This window comes from Pogona vitticeps, chromosome 13, assembly GCF_051106095.1.
Source record: "Pogona vitticeps strain Pit_001003342236 chromosome 13, PviZW2.1, whole genome shotgun sequence".
Taxonomy (NCBI): Eukaryota; Metazoa; Chordata; class Lepidosauria; order Squamata; family Agamidae; genus Pogona; species Pogona vitticeps.
Window position 1 is genome coordinate 6,751,515 of NC_135795.1, and position 12,010 is coordinate 6,763,524.

Consider the following 12,010-nt stretch of genomic DNA (forward strand, 5'->3'; position numbering starts at 1 on the left):
AAAATGGCCGCCCTATGGAGGATCTTTGCTGGATGGTGAGTTTCCAGCCCATCGGAATGCATTAAACGGGTTTTAATGCATTTCTATGGGCTTTTTAATTTTGCTTTACGATGTTTTTGTTCTTCAGCGATTTTGCTGGAACCAATTAACGTCGTAATGCGAGGCACCACTATATTTTATCTTTGATAGGTAGGTACCGATCTCCCCAGTCTCCTTTACACAAAGTAGAATAATAAACTGGGAGTGTGGCCTCGGAACAGTAGAAGATCGAAATAGCTGCTTTGTGCAACATAATAAAGGCCTTTTCTGGAGCGTTCATGGCACAGCGGTTAAACTGCAGGACGGCAGTCAAGACTCTGCTTACAACCTGAGTTTCTGATAACTGGCTCAAGGGTGACTCTGCCTTCCATCCTTCTGTGGTTGCTAATTTGAGTGCCCAGCTTGCTAGGGGGGGGGAGCAACGCATAGCCTGCAAAATTAAATTATAAACAGCCGAGAGAGTGCTTTAAGTGCTATGGGGCGGTATAGAAGCAGCACACTTTTTGTTTGCTTTCAGTTTCTAGTTTGGAGCAATACTTTTCCAAATCAAGTGGAGGGCGTAAAAACGTGTGGAAGGGACCACATTTAACAGTGTAATGACTAACCCATGTCCTATTGATTTCACTGGGTCTGCTTTAAGCATCAAACAAGCGGGTTCTAGAGCAAATCGAGCCTGAATTTTACCTGGAAGCCAAGATGACAAAACTGAAGCTTTCATACTTCGGATATATCCCAAAAAGGCAAGGTTCCCTGGAAAAGGCAGTATTTCTGGGGAAAGCGTAAGGTAGCAGGAAAAGAGGAGGACCAAATATGACGTGGATTGAAAAAAGCCACGGACTTGACATTCGAAGAGCTGAGCAGGGCTGTTAAGGACCAAACATTCTGGAGCTTGCACATTCATAGGGCCATCATAAATTGGAGATCACCTGACAGCACATTAACAACAACAAACTCTAAGCATGACCAAAGCCGGCTGCAACCCAAATAATTGAACCCAGCTGCTTAACACACCCATTCAGCTGGTACACTCATCAGCAAGGCAGGTCACAAAATAAAATGTGATTTCTCTGCTCTCTCCCTTTTGGTTTGTTAGAGCAGTGTCATCTGATGTCTTCAGAAGTTTTGGGCTTCGCCACCCTTGATCTCTCGCCATAGGCCAGGTTTTCTGGGGCTGATGAGAGCTGCAGGCCAAAACATCTGGATTGTGCCAGGTTGGGGGAGGCCGCTTTCGAGACTGGACCCACATAGCATGCAAAATTGAAGGAATGTCTTAGGGGGAAAACTGAACATAGGCAACAGCAGGAAGGTTAAAAAAAATTGTTGTGGAATGGTTTTGGAAGAGGTTGGTTGCCTTTTAGCTATTTTTGTGTAAACAGTAATGTAAGTTATATCTAGCTGAAGTTTGATGCTTTATAATACTGTCCTGTCCAAGATCATTAGGTATATATTTCTCATGTAACTACGCGCCATTTATATTGGTTTGTAGTTTATGTTTAGATTGCTGATCTTTGTTTACTTGTTTGGAATTGTTTTTTTTTAAATGGGAACAATGAAAAATCCAGTTCAAAACTAAAATGTTTCTCCCCCTAACTATTGGATAAGGCAATAGCATTGCCTCAAAACAGAAACAGAGGGGTCAGTAATAAACTTAACAGATCACTAGCAATATAACCAGCTTGAAACATGACTTATAGTCTGGATCCTGTTTTAGTCATATTAGAATAGACCCACGGAAATCAATGGGATCTTAGGTAGTTGTGACTTAAGTACGGAGTGCCATTGCTTGCTCTCCACTGGATGCTGTAATACAAGGTATGCAGAATATGTGTGGTCCTCCATATGGTGCTAAATTTCTGGTCCCAGTATCTTCACAGTTGGCCAAGCTGGCTGAGCAGACGAATTGCTGTCCAGTGCCATCTGGAGGGCCATATCCCAGTTATATGAGTAGGAGTGAACCTAGTGAGGAACGCTGTTAGCCTGGAAATGTGTGGAAAGAGCCTTCAGTTCAGAATCTAAATTTCAGCCTGGCTGCTGTTGCTTGCAAACCATGTTTAGTGATCTTGGGGCAGCTTTGTAGGGGTAGCTGCTATGGTGATTCAGTGTATTCAGTTGCTATGCCTGCATCACTTGGAAAAGAGGACAAAATAGAGCACAACATACAAAGGGTGGGTTTTACTGACAGATGGCTTTTGGTAATTAAAGACTTCCTCTTCCTGTCCCGCGGTTCCTACAGCTTCTTAACACCCAAAGGGATTACACGTCAGCCTCAGGACAGAAGTAGGACATGTTTAATTTCAAAATAATAAAAAATAAAAAATGACATCTGCTGATGACATCTAGCTTTACACAGGCATAATTGACATAGCAGGGTTTCACCCAACATTGCCTACTGTAATTGTTTTCTGGAGTGTCAGCTAGAGAGACCCCACTCAGTACCAACTGGTCTGTATAACTAGGCAACGTGGGAGAATGAACCTGTGATCCTCTGCATTTCTTGAGCTCTTCCATGTCTCCCTTTTCTATTTTCTGTTTTATGTGAAAATGTAATTGTGAGGTGGGCACATAACACTTTCACTGCTTGGGGGAAAGGCTTGGAAAACATTCTTTTTAGATTGTGATTCCCGGAGTCCCAAGCATTCTGAGTATTGGTTTACAAAACAAAACACAAAAAAAATTGCAAGCTCTGGTCTGTGCCTCTTCTGAATCCCTTTGGGAATGAATTAAACAGCTCTTCGCAGGCCTGAATGCAGACAAAGCATAGTTACTTTTGATGCGGTCTTAGGTGGATGAACACGGATCACAGAGTGAAGTGTGACGAGCGTTCCATCAACTCACCTTGAACCGGAGCCCAATTCAAAGATCCGGGCATGTTGCGGGGGAAGGAGGAGTATCATGGTTTCCATCACTGTAACAGCCAAACATGATTTCAAAGCCAAACAAAAAACACGCGCACACGTGCACACATCCACCCCACTCAAAAGAGATGTTATCATTCCCCTAATTTTCACCAGATGGGGTTGAGCTAGAGCTCCATGTCCCTGCGCAACAGGCCTTCTCAAACTCGGCGAGAAGCAAGCCCGTAGCATCTAATGGGGAACAGATGCAACAGGTCTTATCAGATCAGGGCCAGGATTGGAAACGGACGTGTTTCTGATGAGAGTCTTTGGGGGGCTCAGCTGTGATAACACATGGCAGCGGGTGGCGGAGTCCTTGGGTTATGTTGAGCTTTCCTTCAGTCACAACATGCTTTGATGCGCCTGGACTTGTGTGTAAAGCTTCCCTTAGCAAGCTGGGCTGCTGCCTTCCACACGGAAATGGTGTGATGGCCACGTCTCCTGATTTAAAAGGGACAGTCCTCTACTGGAAGAGCTAACACAAACAGGGACGTTGGCAAGTCTTCGGTACCAAGTCCCTGTCCAAATCTCTGGTACAAGTCCCAAGTCCTTGATCCCAAGTCCCAAGTCCCAAGACCAAGTCCCTATTAAAAACAAGTTTTTTTGGCCTATAAAAGAGGGAGGGTGGGTGGCTTCCAAATTGCAAATTGAGTCCAAGTTACTGGTAAGGCCTGAGGAAGCAGACAAGGCACTTGCAGCTGTAAAGCTACTACAGTACATCTTTTTCAGATCCTTGCTCATCTTGGCTATTAAAATTTCCCATGGATACGACAATAGAATGTCGTATCCACGTCATCAGCATATCTCTTCGGGAAGACCGTGTGCCCTCCCGTTGAAATGAAACTATAATAAGGCTCATTCGTTAAAAAAAAAAATCATCTGGTAACGGACAAGTTAAACAACTATAGACCAATCTCAAAGATTCCGATTTTGGGAAGTTAATCAAGAGGGTGGCAGCTGACTAGTTGCAGGTGCAAGAGGAAGAAACTGGTAGTCTGGCTCCATTTCAATTGGTTGGGCTGTGAGATGATACGGGAACAGCATTAATCACCTTGTGGGATGATCTCCTAAAGAAGGTAGACAGAGGGGAGTGTAACCCTGTTGATTCTCCTGCATCTTTTTCCAGCCTTTGATACTATTGACCATGGAATCTTTCTGGGAAGGCTATCAAGCTTGGGGATTCTATCCACCCCTTGGTACTTTGACTACGGAGTCCCACAGGGGTCAAACATTTTCCCAATGCTTTTTAATATCTACATCAGGGGTCTCAAACTCAATTTACCTGGGGGCCGCTGGAGGCAGAGTCTGGGTGAGGCTGGGCTGCATCAGATTATCCGCCAAGTGGAGCAACAGCCAGAGGAAGCTGCCCAGGAGTTTCCTTGGCCCGGCTGGGGCTCTGAGGAGGAGGAGGAGGGGCACGCAAGCCCTCGTCACCAACCACAACCCCTTCCGGCTCCTTCACTACCACCATCAGCAGCAGCAGAACGAAGAAGTAGAGAAGTTCTTCTATTTTTGTCAGCCGTCCAGAGTAGACATGTGTCTAGATGGGCGGGGTATAATTAATTTTAACATTAATTAATGTTAATGTTGTTTCCCCCCTTTTTGTATAAATTTTAGACCTACTCTGTTTTATCACTTATTGTTGAATGTATTTATGTGGGATTTTGGGGGCCTTAAGTTTTAACCTGCAAACTGTTTTGACTAATGTTTGCACTAATGGAGTGGTATATCAGTCAAGTAGATAAATAGATAAATAAAACTTTGGTCCTCTTTTGTTGATGCATATCTGGATGAGCTATTGGCGCTACTACCCAGGAGAACTCAGAAGGACCCCCCCCCCCTTCAGCATCCAGCTTCATCAAACAGCAGCTGGCCAATGCAAGTTACAGGCAGTATTTACAAGGCTATGGTAGAAATATTCTCCCTAGCTGCCATGTAATAAACACAGCATTTGTGCATTTTATTTGCATGCGGTTTTATAATTAATGGAATGGTATTTTTAACATGCAGTTTCTCACAGCTGGGCAGAGGGAGACGAGAGGTTCAGTTGCCGTTTGGGCCGAGGACCGTCAAAATCTGTTAATCAGCCTGGCAGACTTTGATGGAGAAAACCACCTTCACTGTTTGCTTCTCTGACAATAAAAATGAGCCAAGCATTGTAAATAAATTTAGCCCCTTTTTCCTTCTGACATAAACCAGACCGCCTCTGCTACACATTTTTTCCAAAGTTTAAAAATTCCTCCACCGGAAATCACCCATCATCATTTTTTTTTCTTTTTCTTTTTATTTTAATTCTCTCTCCTCTCCACCCCCCCTCCCAATCTCTCTCAGGCTTGCAATTCATTACCTTTAATGAGCCTTAATGCACCCTCCCTTCCGCTCTGCCTGTGATTTGCTGGCGATGGGCTCACCGCTGGAGATATGAGCAGACGTCTTACCTCGTTGCATAGGAGCTATAGATTATCCCTTCGTTGGCTGTTTCTGGATGTCCAGAACTTCATGCAGGAAGGCATCCTAATATACAGGATGATGTACCAGGATGTTGACCCAAGAAAGACAGGCTTAGAAAGGGCAAATTCTGTGGTCATGTAGATGCATCCCATTGGGGTTGGCAATGCGTGATTCTGACTTGTCAACAGAGAAAAATGTGTACTGTATATGAAAATCTCAGAGTCTGCAGCCAGAAAGACTACAAGTGATACACAATATGTTGTACACATACTGAATATTTTTTGTATTAACAGAGAGAATAGGATAGGATACTGGACTGGACCAGACTGACTGATAGACAGGGAGCCTGATAATTGTATGAGGACTATGTTGGTATTAATTGGCAGGGTGCAATCACTTAGCATTCTACTTGTGAAGAGGAATGATTATTCTGATGACTGGAAATAAAGCAAAATGCAAGCTTACTGTTTATTAACAAGGAAGTCCATTTAACGGTAAAAAAAATGTAAAGGTTCCCCTTGACATTTTTAGTCTAGCCGTGTCCGACTTTAGGGAGTGGCGCTCATCCCGCTTTTCAAGCCGTAGAGCCAGCGCTTGTCCAAAGACAGTTTCCATTGCCACGTGGCCAGCGTGACTAGGGAACGCCGTTTTACCTTCCCACCAAGGTGGTACCTATTTATTTACTGTACTTGCATTTGCATGTTTTCGAACTGCTGGGTTGGCGAGGAGCTGGGACAAGTGTCGGGAGCTCACTCCGTCCCGTTGATTCAATCTTACGACTGCCGGTCTTCTGACCCTGCAGCACAAAGGCTTCTGCGATTTAGCCCGCAGCGCTAGCACATCCCATTTAACGGTAGTGGAGGGTATTTTAAAAAGCATTTAAAACTAGGTTACTAAACCCCCTAGAGGTGGCTTCCATGCATGCAGATCCATCTTTTTCTAACCAAAATGGAGGTGCAAGGTGAAAGAGAAAGCAGATGGAGAGGAGGGGTAAAGAAGGCTTGTGTTCTCAATGTACCAGGAGAGTTAGCAAAGACAAGAGTATGAACCTCTGAGACAGGTCATCCTGGCCTTCACTTCAGTTCACTTGCAACAGGCGTTGGTCCTTTCTGCCAACAGTCTGGATATTCTCTGGACGTGTCCAGGAGGAATATATTGTATGGCACAAGAGCTGGCTTGTGCAGGCGGCTCCTGCTTTGTGCGTAGTGGGGAGGCACCAACAACATGGGTTGGAGGGCAGAGCACTTTGGGCCAGAGGCTACAGTTCTTTCCCCAAAGAAGCTAGAAGTACTATATTTTTCTGTGTATAAGATGCCCCCATGTATAAGACGCCCCCTCACTTTTATAATCCAAAATTACGAAATCTAAGTGGGGCTTAGCAAGTATAGGGGAAAGGGATCAGAGCCCTGCAGGATCGCTTTGATCCCAGCTTTCCCCTCCACTTTTTCCCCCTCTCCTCAGCTTACTTCCGTGTATAAGACGACCCTCAATTTTTAGTCTAAAGATTTTAGACAAAAGTGTAGTCCTATAGGTGGAAAATATGGGAAATTCTGCTATTGAAAACTCTTCACCTGCATTCCCTTTAGCCCTGCAGCCTTATTATATTCAGCCCTCTGATTAAAAATTTCTGGCTTAGGGCCTAATTGGCAGGGCGCACATATTTATTTATTTATTTAATTATTTGTTTTTTAAAACATTATATCGCCACTGTTGAACGCCTGACAGGTGGAAGTATTGCCTGTCCTTTACCCGCAGTTCCTAATCAATGACAGCATAGAAGAGGGTGCAGCTTGCTCCTTATCAACAAATAAGATCCCATGGCCGGCCGCATCGAATCCCTCCAAACAATCTTCTCTCTGTGTACAAGCACTTCAGCTTAAGGGGGCGGCTGCTCTCTTGCGCCTGACGATTAGACTTGACCATTCGCCTCCTCCATTTGTTATTCATTAGTTGATTGTTCACCATCTATTATCCATTATTCCCTTGCTTACAAAGAGGGCACTATCAGAGTCTTGTGAATTTCATAACTGAACAGTAAATCAAAGGTACTGTTTATCAGAGCTTGGCAGAGTTACTGCTTGGGACCACAACTGCCAGAATGCTCCATCATCATGGCCAATGGCTATGTATGATGGGACCTGTAGTTTAGCACATCTGGTAGGTGTGAAACTGTGGAAAGCTTCCTAATGTTATCCTGAGATGGCTTCAATTTGTCGTGAATATATGAAGCTGCATAATGATCAGCCGGATGGTGACCACTGGAACGTGTAGCCCAACATAGTCTACTGCAAGTCATGGCAGGCCCCAAGGGGTCTCTACAGAGAACTCTCTTCTATAAATTCCCTTCCCATTGATCTGTTGATGCCTGGGACTGCATCTGAAATCATCCACTCTACCCCCAAGTACATCCCGTCCCATAAAGTCAGAGCTATTTGGGGAGCATTTCATTTCATTATGTTTTTATAAGAATGTATCTGAAAATTCCCCACATGTATTCCTATTTGGGATGGAAAGAATTTGAGAGTTGGGGGGGGAAGTGCTACTTTAAATAGGGGAGAAACAGAAACAGACATACTGGTCCATCCGGTGTTTGTCTCTTGGAAGTTTGAATCCCTGCACACTCAGCTATGTTAGTGCTGAATAGCCACACAAACACTCACAGTTTATTCCCCTCTGTTGTGTATTGTGCAATTTTATCCCACCCTGGGGCTGATTTGGGAGATCTTTTGCTTGCTGTTCCCGAGTGCTTTGCATTGATCTGTTGTTCCTGTATAATTCCGGGTCTCAGAGCCGATGGTTTTATGAATTTTGTAAATGCATAAACGTCTTGTATGTGTGCTTGCATCGTCCAATGTTCTTTCCTCTTTGCTTTCTCTCCTCTGTCTCCCCCTCCCTCTCCTCCCTGTGCTTAGCATGTGATTGCCATCCTGTCGGTGCAGCTGGAAAAACCTGCAACCAGACCACCGGCCAGTGCCCTTGCAAAGATGGCGTGACAGGATTAACCTGCAACCGCTGCGCCAAAGGCTACCAGCAGAGCCGGTCACCGGTGGCTCCGTGCATCAGTGAGTAATGCTGTTGAGTTTCTCATGCAGCCCGCATTCTTTTGTGTGTGTTTTTTTTTCTCTCCTTTGCTTTGTTTTGCTCGTCACAGGGTAATGATGGCTTCTACGGCTGGTCTTAAAAAATGAGATTAAAGGGGAATGCATTCCGCTTTTGGACATGAAAATTCACCTTATGAAAAGGAGGAGGAGTTGGGCATTACAATAAAGCTATAACACGGGTTATATTAATTGGATTACAAATTGCTTTATTATGCTACTTATGTAGATCCTTTCCACAGTGGCCCTGAAATTGTCAGAACAGAGTGCTAGATATCATCTTGTGTTGATTCTTGGACCATCTGAGTCTTGTGGGGCAAGGTATTCTTCTAGAGGAGAAATATATACATATATACATATATACATATATACATATATACATATATACATATATATATATAAAACCAACAGGCCCATAGACCAATAGTTGGACTCAGGTATATAGAGCTTCATGTAACCTTTTAGGGCTTGATCACACTGTTGGTTTGTATCCATTTCAGCTCTGATGCATTTTAAATTGATTTACAGTCACATCGTTTTTGTATCACTGCGGACATTCACTTTGAACATTATTACTCCAATATAGTCAGGGCTTATAACCACTTCAGGAAACTATACGTGAGATTTTGCATCGTTTCATTAACCAGCATGTTTGCAGAAATGTTTTCAATGTTGCAATCCATTTAGAATTTTTTCATTGGAGCCTTTGTCCTGTGTCCGCCCGCCCTCGTGCTGGCTGCGTTCCACAGCCACTTACCACTTCTGTGGGTTTGTTTTTCATTTTTATGCTCTTTTCCCAAGTGGGATAGTGATAGTCTGTCATGACAGGGGGAATGTACAAGCCAGCAGAGAGAGGGAAAGGGAGAAAGCCTCCCCCCTCCTTCACAAAGTGAAACTGACATTGACAATATCAGGAGCTTCTTGACTTGGTAGAGATGGAGGGAATGCTTTCTCCTTTTCTTTTTCTGCTGTGGCTCCTAAATTTCCACCGTCGTGTCAGACTATCGCTGTCCCACTTGCTAAAAAACAAGCAAAACATTAAAAACAAGCCCACAGCAGAAGCCGCACGTGGGAGGCAGCCAGCCCAATGCAACAGATACAATTTATACTGGCAGAGCCATTCACATATGCCAAACCAATGAAAAATAAATCGATTTCACATCCACTTTAAAATAAATGATCCTCTATCGATCCAGTAAAATGTCTCACTCCTGATTTTAAGTTATTGGGCAAAAAAAAAAAAATCCACACTTTATTATTATTCATTTAATTTAATTTATATGCCGCCCACACTACCCAAAGTTCTCTGGGCAGCTTCCATGTGTGTTGTGTCACAGGGATGTTAAAAATCGATTTTATCTATGCAAAGCCCAGTTCAAGAGCGGTTCTTATTGCCAGTGTGATCGAGCCCTTAGTATTTATCTTCGTGCACATTACGAAGGGATGAAAGGGAATGGGCCAAAAGTGTTCTCCCAGGTGTTTTGAATCACTGTCTTTCCAGGACAGTGACATCAAAGCGGCTTCCATATATCCTTCCCTTAGCAAAATCTTATCCTGAATTCGTCCATCATCAGAGTATTAACTAAGGCTTAGAAACCCATTGCCCTCCTGATGTTTTAGACTACAAAAGCCACAATCCCTTAGCATCCACCATACTGTGTAAGTTTGGATGGAAGTTAATAGGTCAAAACATCTGCAGAACCAAAGATTTTCTGACCTATTAGAAATGTGTGGTTTTGTTTTGTTTGTTTGTTTTTGTGTTTTAATTATTTGAGCGATCCAGAGATTAAAATGGGATTTTCAAGAAGTTGTTGACTGGCACATAGACAGTAGGCTGTTCTGTGTTGTATGTCACAGCAACCAATGTCAGCTTCTGTAAGTCAGTTTCTGTAGACTGCGGACATGCGCCAACAAACAAGGTAACTGTTTAAGGGGGAAGTCTGAGGATGCAGAGGTGTTGTTAGCCACCTAGAGTGGTCTTAACTGGCTAGATAGGCGGGATGTAAATTAAATAAATAAATAAAATTAAAATAAAAAAGAAACAAATTGTCATAATATCCCCTGGTTTAGTTTCAAGAAATCCTCTTTCTAGGGCTGCTGAGCTCAACTCAAAACTAATTTACTTACTGCATCCTGAATAAATTTGCAATTTAACTCTGTATTCTCAAACACTGGTTACACTGTCAGAATATCTGAAATGGAGGTAAAGGTAAAGGTTCCCCTTGACAATTTTTGTCCAGTCGTGTTCAACTGTAGGGAGCGGTGCTCATCCCCGTTTCCAAGCCACAGAGCCAGCGTTTTGTCCGAAGACAATCTTCCGTGGTCACATAGCCAGTGCGACTTAGACACGGAACGCTGTTACCTTCCCACCGAGGTGGTCCCTATTTATCTACTCGCATTTACATGCTTTCGAACCGCTAGGTTGGCGGGAGCTGGGACAAGTGACGGGCGCTCACTCCGTTGCATGGATTCGATCTTACGACTGCAGCACAGGCTTCTGCGGTTTAGCCCACAGCGCCACCACGTCCCTTCCATCTGAAATGGAAGGAGGTGCTATTTATGCTAATCATGAAGGGATCTTTATTGCTCATCATTGAGTATCTGCTTATGCTTTGCAAGGCTCTCAGTAGTTGTTACATGTCAGCATAGGACCCTTTGCTCTTTCTTTGCAAGGACCAGTTCATACTTACCAGGCAAGACTCTAGTGACACCTTGTGACAGAATACAAATATTACAAGGATAGTGAACCATGAACTCTAGTCATATTTTCTTATCTCAAGACAGGGACGATGCAAGCAAATGGCATTTCAACCCACAGGACAAGAATATAAATGGGGAAAGCTCACCTTGTGCCTTACAGATGTTTCCAACAACTCTAAGTTAGTTTGGCATATTCTTAAAAACCAATGAGATAGGAATCTAGGTTTCTTTCCACCTAGGTTGGAAATGTCTTACCATTTGTTTTCACTAAAGACCATACAGCACTGAGGAGTCCATGTTGATAATTTTGCCTGTGAATGTTGTGTGTGTATGTGTTCAGGCATCACTTTCTGCACAAATGCAGGAAAGGTACCAAAATTTAGTGTCAGAACACAAGAAAGGCATTTTCAAATACAGTTCAGCCCCTGGCGCCTGCAATTTAAAAGGCACGGGGAGATCTTACGTACATGTGTGAAAGCTAGATGAGCAAAAAGCCAATAGGAAACAATTCTGTTCATTTGAAATGTGGTGTTTGAAGGAAGGGTTATGCATACCATGGACCTTTTAAAAGACAAGTCGTTCTAGATCAAATCAAGCCGGAACACTCATTACTGTCTGAATTGACTAGATTGAGGTTATTGTACGTTGGCTATATCATGAGTAGTCAAGATTCGCTGGAAAAGACAGGAATGCTAGGAATCATTGAAGGCAGTAAAAAAAAGAGGAAGCCCTCAAATAAAATGGACTGATGCAATAAAGGAAGCCATAGAGTTTAATTTGCAAGATATTGACACAGCAGAGCAGTGCCGTTAATGACTTTTGGAGGGC

The 12,010-nt window shown here is 43.4% G+C and overlaps 1 protein-coding gene across 2 annotated transcripts in view; it reads left to right on the forward strand.

The window, feature by feature from the left end:
• Positions 1-12,010, forward strand: part of NTN3 (netrin 3) — a 235,454-nt gene that overhangs the window by 187,767 nt on the left and 35,677 nt on the right. For both annotated transcript variants that reach the window (XM_020808199.3, XM_072982925.2), the window contains exon 4: positions 8,297-8,446. In XM_020808199.3, the coding sequence (XP_020663858.3) occupies positions 8,297-8,446 (150 nt within the window). The remainder of the gene's footprint in view (positions 1-8,296; positions 8,447-12,010) is intronic.